Consider the following 15,104-nt stretch of genomic DNA (forward strand, 5'->3'; position numbering starts at 1 on the left):
CTGTTGGTGGAAAGGACAAGGCAAAGCAAATTGCAACAACAACAACGTACAAATCAAGTGGATGTCCCCTGTGTGCGGAAGGCCATCCAATATATTACTGTAAACAGTTCTTGGCAATGAACATTGCGGATCGCCTTAAGTGGGTACAAAAGAAAGGGTTTTGCGTAAACTGTATTAAACCCGATCATCGTTCCAAGGAATGCACATCCATGCACTAAGTGTTCATGTAAACACAATTCGCTGCTGCATCTTGAAAAACAGCAAATTGCCAGCAACAAACCCTCACAATCTAATAGTGAAGCATTACGCTCAACCTCAGTGGCATCAGCGAACGCTCGCCCGGCAAGGATTCTACTCGCAACAGCAGTAATAGAAATAACAGCCAACAATGGACGATCCGGAAAATTCCGAGCATTATTGGACTCAGGATCCCAAATCAACATAGTCTCCGAAAGACTAATTAAAGCCCTATCCATTCAACCAGAACGAGCAACACTAAGTATTCAAGGAATTAGTGGAAATCCAGACAAGCTACACAGCGGGTAAACGTTAAATTCGAGTCACTCACAAGCAATTTTTCATCCAGGCTGGAGGCTTATGTTCTCCTAAACATAATACCACATCAACCTAGTGTATCGTTCGACATTTCATCCTGGTCTATTCCCAAAAACATAATGCTCGCAGACCCATCGTTCCAAAATTCGGCAAAAATTGATGTGCTACTTGGCGCAGAATTTTACTTTCATCTTCTGCTATCAGGAACATTACACTTAGCAGACAATTTACCCGTCCTGAGGAACACAAAACTTGGGTGGATCGCCAGTGGACGATTAGCCGACGACAGCACAACCGAAGCAACATGTGCAGTTTTTAGTGAAGACGATACAGCAACAAACGAACTACTTGAAAAATTCTGGAAAATCGAGGAAGTTCCTGCAGAAAGCAATCTCACAGTTGCAGAACAGGCGTGTGAAACTCACTTCATTCAAACCACAACCAGAGATCTCCATGGAAGATTTGTTGTTCGTCTACCCCTGTCTGAGGATGCCGCAACACTTGGTGAATCAGAAACATCCGCATATTCCAGGTTCCTTGCCTTGGAACGACGATTCAAACGCGATAACAGTCTTGAAAAACAATACAAGGACTTCATGCAGTCATACGAAGTTCTTGGTCACATGACTCAAAGCGATCCCAAAACCCTGCCAGGCCCTCGATACTACATTCCGCATCACTGTGTTTTGCGTCCGGAAAGCAGCACAACTAAACTTCGAGTCGTATTTGATGCTTCAGCAAAAACGTCAACAAATCGGTCACTAAACGACATTTTACTGACTGGTCCAACAGTGCAAGGGCACATATTTGGAATGCTTCTACGTTTCCGGCTACCCAGATTTGTCTTCACCACCGATATTGAAAAAATGTATCGCCAGATTCTCGTGGACGAACGAGACAGGAACCTTCAACTCATTTTATGGAGGGATAATCCAGGGGAGCCTGTACGACATTTTCAACTAAACACCGTCACTTATGGAACATCATCAGCTCCCTATCTGGTGGCAAGGTGTCTACAAAGGCTAGCGACTATCCGGATGGACAAATATCCGCTTGGCGCAACGATCCTGAAGCAGGACTTTTACGTCGATGACGGGATGAACGGTTCAGATAGTTTAGTAACAACTAAGGAAATGCAATCTCAACTCACCTCCTTACTTAAGGAAGCCGGCTTCAAGTTGCGGAAGTGGTGTGCAAACCATCGCCAACTCCTTCAAGACATACCGCAAGATGATCAAGAAGTCAACCTTTATTTTGAAAACGCGTCAATCGAGGCATTGGGGCTAATATGGAGCCCAGCATCGGATCAATTCTGCCTTAGGGCAAATCTTCAGCCAGTCTCAGCGATAACAAAGCGATCTGTCATATCAGATGTAGCACGAATCTACGATCCATTGGGTATAGCAGGCCCTGTCGTAGTGGCAGCCAAGATATTCATTCAACAACTTTGGGAGGATCAGATATCTTGGGATGATGAACTCCCCGAAGATCCAACAACAAAATGGCACGCCTTTCGTAATGCACTGAATACGTTAGACAACACCCGCATCCCACGCCACGTTTTCGACGGTCAAACTGCGCAGCACATTCAAATGCATGTCTTTGTGGACGCATCAGAAAAGGCTTATGGAGCCGCAATTTACATTCGATCTAAACTCCCAAATAAAACGATAATCGCCCGGCTGTTGTGCGCCAAATCCAGAGTTGCGCCTCTCCAAAAGGTATCGCTGCCAAGGCTAGAACTTTGCGCAGCACTTCTAGGAGCAGAACTGGCCAACAAAACAAAAAATGAACTAAGATACGAAGACAAACAGCTCTTCTTCTGGTCTGATTCCGAAATTGTCTTGCATTGGATAAATTCGGCATCGTCATCACTCAAAACTTTTGTGGCTAACCGAATCAGCAAAATACAAGACCTCACCATCAACAGTCCATGGAGACACGTCGACTCCAAAAACAATCCCGCAGACTTAATCTCCAGAGGTTTAAAACCAGAACAATTACCGGAGTGCAACATGTGGTTCTATGGACCCCTTTTTTTACATGGAAATGAAGACAGTTGGCCTAAGGAATTCGCGAAGGAATTGCATCCAACAAGTGAATTAGAATTCAAACGAAAGCCTGTTATTGTCACTACAGCCGCGCAAATGGATTAGAACAAATCATCTACAAAATCAACCACCGCAATTCGTTCGGTTGTCTTCCACGAGTTGTGGCTTATATGCAGCGATTTATCAAAAACAGCAGGACATCGTCTGCCGACCGACCAGCAAACAAGCTACTAAGCCCAATAGAATTAACTTCAGCTTTGCATCTAATAGTCAAAACCATACAATCAGCTGACTTCAAAGATGACATTAACAAGTTAAAGACAACCAAAGAACTCAGCAGATCCAGCCCAATTATCAGTCTATCCCCCTTCCTTGACAAATCAGATATTCTTCGAGTTGGCGGAAGACTAGATGCGTCAAATCTCTCATACGAAATGAAACATCAAATAATATTGCCTTATAATGACCCCATCGTCAAACTAATCCTCGTGATGCTGCACAATGAAAACCATCACTGCGGTCCACAAACGTTGCTAAATACTACAAGAGAAAGGGGATTCTGGATTATAAAGGGCAAAACAATGGCAATTGCATTCGTTGTACGAAGGCCAAACCAAAAATGTATCAACAGATAATGGGTGATTTACCAGAAGACAGAATAACGCCATGTCGACCCTTCTTAAACACTGGAGTAGATTATTGCGGTCCATTTTCAGTACACTACAAGCTTAGAGGAAAGCGTCCACACAAGGTGTATATCGCAGTCTTTTGCTGTTTTGCCACAAAGGCAATCCACATGGAAGTTGTGACAGATCTCACTACAGACGCCTTTATTGGAGCCTTAAAAAGATTCATCTCGCGACGCGGGCGATGCCAAACGATATATTCAGACAACGGCACAAACTTTGTTGGGGCTAGAAATCAACTGAAAGAACTGGAGACCTCAATATTCGGGAATGAATTACAGGAGACTATTGGAAGGGCATGTACCAAAGAAATGATCGAATTTAAATTCATCCCACCCAGAGCCCCCCATTTCGGAGGCCTTTGGGAAGCAGCGGTGAAATCAGCCAAGCATCTTCTTCTGCGTTCGGTTTCCACCGCCTCCCTCACTTATGAAGAACTGGAAACGGTAGTCATAGAAATTGAAGCAATTTTAAATTCAAGACCACTAACTCCCATATCTTCAAACCCCAACGATCTAACCGCACTAACGCCAGGACATTTCCTTATAGGGGAACCCCTGACCGAACAAATTGACGCCAGAACAAACCAGCCACCAACACCACTGTCTAAAAGATGGAAACTCGTGTCAGAACTAAGACACAGTTTTTGGAATAGGTGGTCCAGTGAATATTTGTCACAACTCCAACAGAGACACAAATGGAGGACGACCTCAGCAAATATCAAACCCGACCAACTTGTCATCATCAAGGAGGATAACGTACCGGTCATGCAATGGCCACTTGGACGCATCATCAAAACCTACAAAGGACAAGATGGAAACGTGCGTGTAGTCGATGTCAAAACTTCATCAGGTGTAATTAAACGGCCAATCCATCGCTTAGCGCCATTATTCAATGATGATATCAAAGAAAAGGAGGATCACAAAAGAACAAGGCCAACAGATGAACAGAAGCCAAACACATCAAAACGATCGAGGCCCAATAACTTTAATTTATTGTGCACAACACTACTGGCTCTTCTGATACTACCGGTTGTATTATGCAATCCCATGCGACCACAACCATTTGAAACAAAACCCGGATTATATTTCGAAGGTATTGGTACGGCACGGATAGCCACAGCAGAATGGAAGCTCATGGTCTACTACAATCTTATACCCTTTAGATCAGAAATTGACAACTTCGCTGACGGTATAAAGATTTTCTCCGATCTATGCAAAATGTCTCCTCACGAAGCAATGTGTAACAACTTCGCATCTCATCTCAAGCAAACTAGAGCAGATTTAATCCAAGATAGAGATATCATCATGCCAAGGAGATTGCGTAGAGGTGCTCTAAATATTGTCGGTAATGTCGCAAGATCTCTGTTTGGAATTCTAGACGCGGACTATGCCACCGAAATGGACAATACGATACAAAGAGCAGAGACGGACAGAAGCCACCTCACATCCCTGTTACACAATCAAACCTCAATTATCGACTCGACCTTGAATATAATAAAGGAAGACGAGTTATCCTTAAAAAGTAGAATAAATGAACTAGAATAAATGAAGAATAAATGAAGTCCAAACCACCATATCGACGATACATAACCAAGTGGTAGAAGACAAAGCTCAGCTAAGGATAGCTCACACAGTATCTCTTCTTGCCAACGAACTAACTCTAGCAGCAACAAGACTACGCCAAGTTGAAGCGGAAATCGTTAATGTTCTTACAGACTCTCATCACGGTAGGATCAGTCCATCCTTACTAACGCCGGATCAGCTGCAAAGAGAAATTAACGTAATCAAGGCTCATCTACCGATATCACGAGTTCCACCTTTCGATGACATTGATCTCATGCAATTCTACAAAATCATGCGAGCAAAGGCAGCAGTCACTAAAGACAAGGTTATGTTCGAGATAAGACTTCCTCTAGTTGACCTGCAAACGTTTGAGTTGTTGAAGATATTCGCGGTGCCCGCAAACGAGAACGGCACCCTTGTTGCGATACACCCCCAAACAGAGTACTTGGCGATCAATCTTCATCGAGATGAATACATGCCACTCTCCAGCGATGACATTCGCAACTGTATTCAACAAGGAGCCTATCATCTGGCAACAACTACATCACAAGAACCAATGGATTTATGCTACCACATGTGAAATTGACTTCAGCATTGTTTGCGGAACAAAAACTCTACAATACACGCTCCAAGGTTCCGGAATCATCAACCTTGAACCAATTTGCACCCTTAAAACCTCGTAAGTCACTCTTCGAGGTCATTATAATGCATCAAGCTTTATTCAAGCATCTTACTCTCGCTTTCCGAAATTTAATCTAACAACGCATGAGAGAGAGCCCACTGCACTTCTCAACTCGACTGATCAGCTTTTAATAAACCATACCGAGCAGCTAACAGATCTCCAGAACAAACTACAGGAAGCTGACATTTCAAGTTTACGCACCACCTACCGTTCCGACAGACATCACCATATGGCGATAAGTTACACAGCTCTTATCATGTCTTCTATGCTGTTGATGTTCTACCTTGGATGGAGATTTCTGAACAGAGGAGGTGAATCAATCCAACCACCCACTCCACAACCACGTCAAACCGTTCCGGACACGTACACTGCCCAGTCACCCGAAATTTAAATGTATCTTGCTAGTTGAACCTGCAGCGTTCAACGTGGGGGAGAATGTTCAAAAACGCAGCTTCATTATATCATTACGCTGCTATATTATATAGCATAAATATAATTAACATTAAACCCATAGTAAACAGCATTTACGCTGCTATATTATCAAGCATATATATTTAAATATTATTTGCATTGTAAGCAGCAGAAGTCAATAGCCGACCAATTTAAATAAAGAATCTAATTTCACCGTCAACAATTGGTCAGGTTGTCGACTTCTGCTGCACTAGTTCATTAACACTAATATCTAAGTCAGCATAAATATTACTTAAGTCGTTGACATAGCATAGGCTACATATACGGTACGTGTTAACTTAGTATATCGATTAATCATCAGTTATTTAGTATAAATAACGTGAATGAAATAAAACATTATGCTAGAACAAATTTGCATTCTACATCATTCAAATCAACATACGGTTCAAGTACCCTATGTCCCATCTACAACTGTTCTTGTTTTGTACTTGAACAATATTAGGAAAAGAATATTCCCTGAATATTCAAAATTATACAGCAGCACAAGTAGGTTAGGTTAGGTTATGTGGCAGCCCGATGTATCAGGCTCACTTAGACTATTCAGTCCATTGTGATACCACAGTGGTGAACTTCTCTCTTATCACTGAGTGCTGCCCGTTTCCATGTTAAGCTCAATGACAAGGGACCTCCTTTTTATAGCCGAGTCCGAACGGCGGTACACATTGCAGTGAAACCACTTAGAGAAGCTTTGTAACCCTCAGAAATGCCACCAGCATTACTGAGTTGGGATAATCCACCGCTGAAAAACTTTTTGGTGTTCGGTCGTAGCAGGAATCGAACCCACGACCTTGTGTATGCAAGGCGGGCATGCTAACCATTGCACCACGGTGGCTCCCAGCAGCACAAGTAGAACCATCCAAATTTTCAACAACCGTCACATCAGCCGCTTCAATTGAGTCATCAAGGGCTTCCTCTTCACAGATCTCGGTGACTCTCGCAACAACCCGAGGTTCAGCTTTGGTGAGGTTTGAGCCTGTAGGGACTTCCCGCATACGATGTTCGTCAATGTCTGCAAGTTTTATGTCGTCTTCGGCTTCGCAAGATTTTTCTTCTTCTAACTCTACCGTTTCGGAATCCTTTGGCTGATCGCTTTTGTATACGTTCATATGGATGTCATGAAAGCCATAACTTACACGTCCTTGGGTCTGGGCTAGATGTGGCAGCGACTCAATGTTCAATATAAACACCGCATGTCGTCTTGGTCCATCCACCTCATCCAAACGACCAACCTTCCAATCGGCGGTTGGAAGATGAATTCAAATCGTATAAATGAATTCAAATCGTAAGCATTTTATGTTCGTCAGCGGGATTATTTTCGTGAGCGTGTTTTTCCGAAATTCGTTACTCACGCACACTCACGAAGATATTATTTTCGTGACTCACGCTCACGCACGACATTTGGTTGGTTAATCACGCACACTCACGCCGTTGCCGCCAGCGTGACTCACGACTCACGCCTGAGTCACGAAAATTTTCGTGAGTCTCGACAATTTCGTCTCACGTGCACACCTCTACTGTCGACCCGTCTACAACTCGACTAATTGGGCCTGACTCTTGGTCACTGCCCAAATTGATAACTTCAGTCGATACCCGTCCACTGGGCCCTGAAGTTAGCAACCCAGTGGATGACATCGTGGTTTAATTTTCCCACACGTGAAATTCTTAATAGGTACCTATTACTATGAAATAATCCGCTATTAAAAAACACGTCCGTTCAGTTCGACGGTTGAGAAAGATCCTTTGGGAGGAAAGAATTATTTTTTGCGTGTACTTAAAATCATTTTCGTGTGAGGGCTAGTTCGATTGTATTTGATTTCGGGATAAACATTTTCATAGCAGTGAGATTAAAACAAAAACACGTTTACATTGCCACTTATGTAAAATCGTTAACTATAACTATGTTACGTTAGTTTTAAAAATCGTCATAAAAATTAAAAGGAAACACTTGAGTCGAACATTTTCAAAAACCGTCAAATCATAACTATATTGCTTAAAAACATCGTCACATGCCAAATTAACCTTCAAAAATCGTCAAAACGACGAAAATTACCTTGGATAAAATTTCTGCAATTTTGCAAAAATATGGAAAAGGCAGAGCATCGTTCTGCGAGCATTGTATGATTTATTTTGAGAACATTTACATACCTTCTTTTTTAACATCAACTTTTGAATAAATGTACATATAATAGAACTTATTGCTATAAAAAACGTTACGATAGTAGATTTCGAAACATTGTGTCTAGTTTTAAAAAAGGTTTCATTCAGCATCGACGGAATTATAAAGTTGTTTATATTTACTGCCACGCCCACAACTTGCACTTCCTCCGCTTGAGCTTAAGAGCATTTCGTGTTGCTTTTCACGTATAATCTATCAAAAGAAAATATTTAGATTTATATATGCATGTCCTTCTAGAATCATTTTACTTACCTTTGGGTCATATTTATAGTAGAGATAAACAAGCACAGGGCCATAAATTATATTAAAAATTCCCACAATCCTCATTAGCCAAGCGAACCCAAAAGCTTGGGCCAATTCTCCGCCTATCAGAGGTGCCAAACAGTACGCCAAGCTAACAGATGTTTGTTGTATTGCATAAACGCTTCCGTAACTGCTCAATGAATGGCTAGATCTGATATCAGAAGTGTCCATGTCATCCTCTGCTGCCAGCGTAGCATCGACAAATGTGGCGAGAAGTGGTACCAGACCAGCATCAATAATACCTATTCCTAGACCCAAACCAAAATGAGGCAATAGTAATTGCGCTACGGTAGTAGCCGTAGGAATCTATTAAAAGATAAAAATTTTTATCCTCAATAAGTTTATATATGAAATTTACAAAATAAATAAATGTAAGAATAAAATTAATAGAATTAATCTGAATAGAATTAACTAAAACAATGCGAGCGTGAGTTAAAATATAATTTCTTGCGTGGATAAGTTTTTTTAGTAATCATGCTGACAGATCCGGTTTAAATAAAGTTGCTCATTCCTTCATTTTCTTTGATCAAAAAGCTCGAATACCATAATAGTTATAACAAGTAAATTCATTCATTTAGACTTACAAAAGCATTACATTGCAAAAACAAAAAAGTGCATAAGCCTATTTAGTTCTTTATCGTTTTATATAGAGAAGTCTATAGGTAATTATGAACCGATGTGAACCAATTTTTGCATGGTAATAGAGGACCAAATTCCAACCGGATCAGATGAAATTTGAGTCGAATCAGATGATTTAACTTCAATCTTGGAGACATTGGTTTATATATTTTTATATTATATAACGGTTTATATGGAGTCTATTTTTGCAGGGTTGTAAGAGGCCATATACTAACATCACGTACCAAATTTCCACCGGATCGGATGAAATTTGCTCTTCCAAGAGGATTCACACGACAACTCTGGTGTCGGTTTATGTGGGGGCTATACCTACACTGTTGGAAAAATATGTTTTTCATATGTTCCGATATAAACAAAATGTGTTGCGGGCAGAATTTTTTAAACACAATATATTTAAGAGCAAAAATTGTATGTTCCTACAGTAGCATTAAATGTTTGGGACACATATGTTAATATGTTAGAATATATTATGTTTGGGACATGAATGTTTCATAAAAATAATATGTGTGACTGTAAACATATATAAATTTACAAATTTCCAGTAAACATATATATGTTGTGATATCTTATTCAGAGAGCGACAGAGAGCATAGAGAAAGAAACAGAGATGGAAACCGGGAGGGTTGACGAAAGATATCAACATAACACAGCGAGAGAATCAAAAGAGAGCAATTTCTGTGAAACTGCTTTTATGTTGTTTTGGAAAACTGATCATTTGGTTTGGCTATACGCTTGACATATTAATAAGGCTTCGCCAAAAATTTGATATGCTAAAGTCTATATATTATTTAATTTGAATACTAAAATGAGTATTCGGAGTGAAGAGAAGTATTTTATGATTGGGTGGACATGCATAATGCAGACAAGGGAAATAAGACGGTGGTAATATACAAAGTAGATTACAACAACAAGATGAATGATGTACTAGAAGACAAAAACACATACAGAAAAGTACGAGAAGATCCAACCTCAAAACTACAAAGGACAAATAACAATATTGTACAAGAACTTTTCAAAAAAGAATATATAACAAAATGGGAAAATTCAGGCTAACGTCAAATTGTGCGGTAGCACACTATACAGTCTCCCTAAAATACACAAATATTGTATTTTAGGGAGACTAATATACCGACACACTTAGCTATTAAGATCATCATGGGAAAATGGGATAAACTTAAAGAATACACGAAAATTCCAAAACAAAAAATACTCCAAATACTTCAATTCTGTCTTAACGATAACAATTACTTCTAGCAGGACGACACAATTTACCATCAGACGTATGGTATGCCAATGGGAAACCCCCATTGGCTAGACAATCTTTTGGATGAAGTGATATTGGAGTTAAACAGTAACAAGTATATACGGCCGTAAGTTCGGCCAGGCCGAAGCTTATGTACCCTCCACCATGGATTGCGTAGAAACTTCTACTGAAGCCGATGGCAATGTATCTTAAAACTTCCTAACACCGTAATATATACCACATAGTCCATAAGTGGTATATATTAAACTAAAAAAGGCCGATTAAATACGTATATAAATAAGTTTAAAGTTTCTATAGAAATAAAATTTTGACAACATTTTCTATAGAAATAAAATTTGGAAAAAAATTTCTATAGAAATAAAATTTTGACAAAATTTTCTACGTTGCAAAATTAAACCGGATCGGATGAATGTTGCTCCTCCAAGAGGCTCCGGAGATCAAATATGGGGAACGGTTTATATGGGGGCTATATATCATTATGGACCAATTCTTGCGTGTTTGTTAGAGACCACATTCTAACACCATGTTCCAAATTTCAACCGGATCGGATGAATTTTGCTCCTCCAAGAGGCTCCGGAGGTCAAATCTGGGGATCGGTTTATATGGGGGCTATATATAATTATGGACCGATGTGGACCAATTTTTGCATGATTGTTAGAGACCATATACTAACACCATGTACCAAATTTCAGCCGGATCGGATAAAATTTGCTTCTCTTAGAGCAATCGCAAGCCAAAATTGGGGGTCCGTTTATATGGGGGCTATACGTAAAAGTGGACCGATATGGACCAATTTTTGCATGGTTGTTAGAGACCATATACTAACACCATGTACCAAATTTCAGCAGGATCGGATGAAATTTGCTTCTCTTAGAGCAATCGCAAGCCAAATTTGGGGGTCCGTTTATATGGGGGCTATACGTAAAAGTTGACCGAAATGCTCATTTGCAATACCATACGACCTACATCAATAACAACTACTTGTGCCAAGTTTCAAGTCGATAGCTTGTTTCGTTCGGAAGTTAGCGTGATTTCAACAGACGAACGGACGGACGGACATGCTCAGATCGACTCAGAATTTCACCACGACCCAGAATATATATACTTTATGGGGTCTTAGAGCAATATTTCGATGTGTTACAAACGGAATGACAAAGTTAATATACCTCCATCCTACGATGGAGGGTATAAAAAGGCCGATTAAATTCGTATATAATTAAGTTTAAAGTTTCTTTAGAAATAAAATTTTGACAACATTTTCTATAGAAGTAAAATTTTGACAAAATTTTCTATAGAAATAAAATTTTGACAAAATTTTCTATAGAAATAAAATTTTGACAAAATTGTCTATAGAAATAATATTTTGACAATGTTTTCTATAAAAATAAAATTTTGGTAGATTATTTTTTTCTCGAGTGGCAACCATGATTATGAACCGATATGGACCGATTTTTGTGTGATTGGGGATAGGCTATATATAACTACAGACCGATATGGACCAATTTTGGCATGGTTATTAGCGGCCTTATACTAGCACCACGTTGCAAAATTCAACCGGATCGGATGAATGTTGCTCCTCCAAGAGGCTCCGGAGATCAAATCTGGGGAACGGTTTATATGGGGGCTATATATCATTATGGACCAATTCTTGCGTGTTTGTTAGAGACCACATTCTAACACCATGTTCCAAATTTCAACCGGATCGGATGAATTTTGCTCCTCCAAGAGGCTCCGGAGGTCAAATCTGGGGATTGGTTTATATGGGGGCTATATATAATTATGGACCGATGTGGACCAATTTTTGCATGATTGTTAGAGACCATATACTAAAACCATGTACCAAATTTCAGCCGGATCGGATAAAATTTGCTTCTCTTAGAGCAATCGCAAGCCAAAATTGGGGGTCCGTTTATATGGGGGCTATACGTAAAAGTGGACCGATATGGACCAATTTTTGCATGGTTGTTAGAGACCATATACTAACACCATGTACCAAATTTCAGCAGGTTCGGATGAAATTTGCTTCTCTTAGAGCAATCGCAAGCCAAATTTGGGGTCCGTTTATATGGGGGCTATACGTAAAAGTTGACCGATATGGCTCATTTGCAATACCATCCGACCTACATCAATAACAACTACTTGTGCCAAGTTTCAAGTCGATAGCTTGTTTCGTTCGGAAGTTAGCGTGATTTCAACAGACGGACGGACGGACGGACATTCTCAGATCGACTCAGAATTTCACCACGACCCAGAATATATATACTTTATGGGGTCTTAGAGCAATATTTCGATGTGTTACAAACGGAATGACAAAGTTAATATACCTCCATCCTATGGTGGAGGGTATAAAAATATAAAAATTAAACTAATAACAAAATACGTGAACGATCAACAAGGCAATAATCAACAAGGACAACGAGCAGGAAATAATGAAATTACTGAACTCGTATCACACCAAAATTCAATTCACCATTGAAAAGAAAAAAACGGAGAAATCCCATATTTAGATATGAAAATGATAAAAGATGGAAGCTCAATTATTACAGACTGGTACACGAAAACTACAGCGTCGGGAAGAATGATAAACTATCACTCAGCCCAACCAAAAACTATGAAGATAAATACAGCCTCAAATTTTATACAGAAAGTAATGTACCTGAGTGATGACAGATTCAAAAGTCAAAATATTTTAAAAATTGAAAATATTCTTCGACAAAATACATCTAATCAACTCACTAATTAACAAAATTCATCATCCAAAAACTCATAAAGAAAAAATACAAATGGAGAACTCAATCATTTTTTTCAGTGTCCCATTTATCCCCAAATTGACGGAATGCAAAACTTGGTTGAGATCAATAGAGGAAGAAACGACACACTGCAACGATTATTTATAAGACAAACAAACAGAACAGACAAAATGTACGAACTAACATGCAATGGAAACGAAAGGGAGACATGCAACATGCACTATGTGGGTACAACAAGAAGACAATTGAAAATACGAATGGCAGAACATGAAGCCGACATCAACAAACATAGAGAAAGCATAGCTTTAGCACAACACATTGCAATAGTTTAAAGAGTAAACATACATAGTTTTGTGATATAGATTTTAAGTTTTGCTGCAATATTTACATTTTATTTATTTAGTTATTATTTTTGTTTGTGATGTCCAGTTTATTAATTTATAAATGAAACAAATGTAAAACAATCTTAAGTAAGAACTAAAATCCACAATTACTGAAATCTAAATAGAATTTTCCTGTACAGATATTTCAAATAAAAAAATTCTCTTGAAAAGGTCGGAAAAAAGCCGACGAAACATCGAGAAAGAAGATGAAATAAACTTGTTTTATTTGCATTTATATATATTGACCAAAACAGTCCGTTAAAATAAACAAAAATCTATTAACACTAAGTGGTCATAAAAAGAACAGGGCATGTGTTTTGTTTATCATTTTGGTATTATGGGCACAATTCTGTTTTCTTTGTTCATCAAAAAAAAAAAAAAAATTGGAAACTTCTTAGCCTAGCACAAAAGCGCGGTATAAACAGAAAAAAGTTAAGTGTTTTAGAAACTTTTTCTCTGTTATGAACACATGTTCAAAAAGGACGCATCCGCAATTTTTTTACAATGGAAAAATTAGAAATGCATGCTGTCATAAAATTTTTACATAAAAAAGGTTTATCGGGACAAGAAATTCATAATGATGTAGTGAATGTGTTAGGTGAAAGTGCTCCTTCATATGCAACAGTAAAAATTTGGGTTGCTGAATTTAAACGTGGTCGTACAAGCATTGAAGATGAACCACGTAGTGGACAGCAACAACAACAGATATTGTAGCCAAAGTGCATGATATGGTATTAAATGATCGACGAATAAAAGTGCGTGAAATTGCTAATATCATGGGCATCTCAAGCGATCGATCCCATTTAATTTTTCATGAAGAAATACAGATGAAAAAGCTTTCTGCAGGATGAGTGCCGCATAAGAATGAACATTTCTCAAGCTTGTTTGGATCGTTTTAAGCGAAATAAAATGGATTTTAAGCGTCGTTTCATAACTGTTGATGAGACATGGATCCACCACTATACTCCAGAGACAAAAGAACAATCCAAACAATGGACTGAAGCTGGAGGAAGTGCCCCAAAGAAGGCAAAACAATTCAATCGGATGGTAAGGTTATAGCAACGGTTTTTTGGGACTTCACAGGTATTTTATTGATTGACTATCTGCAAAAGGGTAAAACAATAAATTCAGAGTACTATTGCAACCTTTTGGATCAATTAAATGTACAAATTCGAGAAAAACGTCCTGGCTTACAACACAAAAAAATTATTTTTCATCAAGACAACGCACCAGCGCACAAGAGTGTTCAACAATGGCTAAAATCAACGAATTAAAGTACGAGTTGCTTGACCACCCACCGCCCTCGCATGTCAAAATATTCAGACAAAGGAAATAAAAAAAAAACAGTGGAAAATATATAAAAATGACAAAGGGATCTTCATACCACCATACCGTATATTTTGGACTTTTTTCCGATGTACTGTATATTTCGGGGACATTTGGGGACATATATACCGCATACTTTGGGGACTTCAGTCTATCGTATAGTTCAGGGACTGTTTTTGAAAATTTTGAGATTGCATTTTTGATTTATTGCTATGTTATGTTTATATATATTTACTTACAGTTTAACAATTTA

The 15,104-nt window shown here is 38.9% G+C and overlaps 3 protein-coding genes across 3 annotated transcripts in view; 2 read left to right on the forward strand and 1 right to left on the reverse strand.

Annotated features, from left to right (window-relative positions):
- Positions 1 to 674: 674 nt before the first annotated feature.
- Positions 675 to 2,711, forward strand: LOC142230391 (uncharacterized). Its single transcript, XM_075301042.1, has one exon. It carries the CDS (start codon positions 675 to 677, stop codon positions 2,709 to 2,711), a length of 2,037 nt encoding a protein of 678 aa, XP_075157157.1.
- Positions 2,712 to 2,776: 65 nt separating this feature from the next.
- On the forward strand, positions 2,777 to 3,241 carry LOC142230401 (uncharacterized). The gene has a single exon (XM_075301048.1). It carries the CDS (start codon positions 2,777 to 2,779, stop codon positions 3,239 to 3,241), a length of 465 nt encoding a protein of 154 aa, XP_075157163.1.
- Positions 3,242 to 8,112: 4,871 nt separating this feature from the next.
- The window catches only part of prt (putative mushroom body vesicular transporter portabella), a gene marked incomplete in the record, with an annotated part of 153,486 nt that continues 146,494 nt past the window's right edge, over positions 8,113 to 15,104 (reverse strand). Inside the window, 2 exon segments of the mRNA XM_075291325.1 lie at positions 8,113 to 8,378; positions 8,439 to 8,795. Of these exon segments, the coding sequence (XP_075147440.1) occupies positions 8,268 to 8,378; positions 8,439 to 8,795 (468 nt within the window).

Source organism: Haematobia irritans, chromosome 1 (genome assembly GCF_050003625.1).
Source record: "Haematobia irritans isolate KBUSLIRL chromosome 1, ASM5000362v1, whole genome shotgun sequence".
NCBI classification, from domain to species: Eukaryota; Metazoa; Arthropoda; class Insecta; order Diptera; family Muscidae; genus Haematobia; species Haematobia irritans.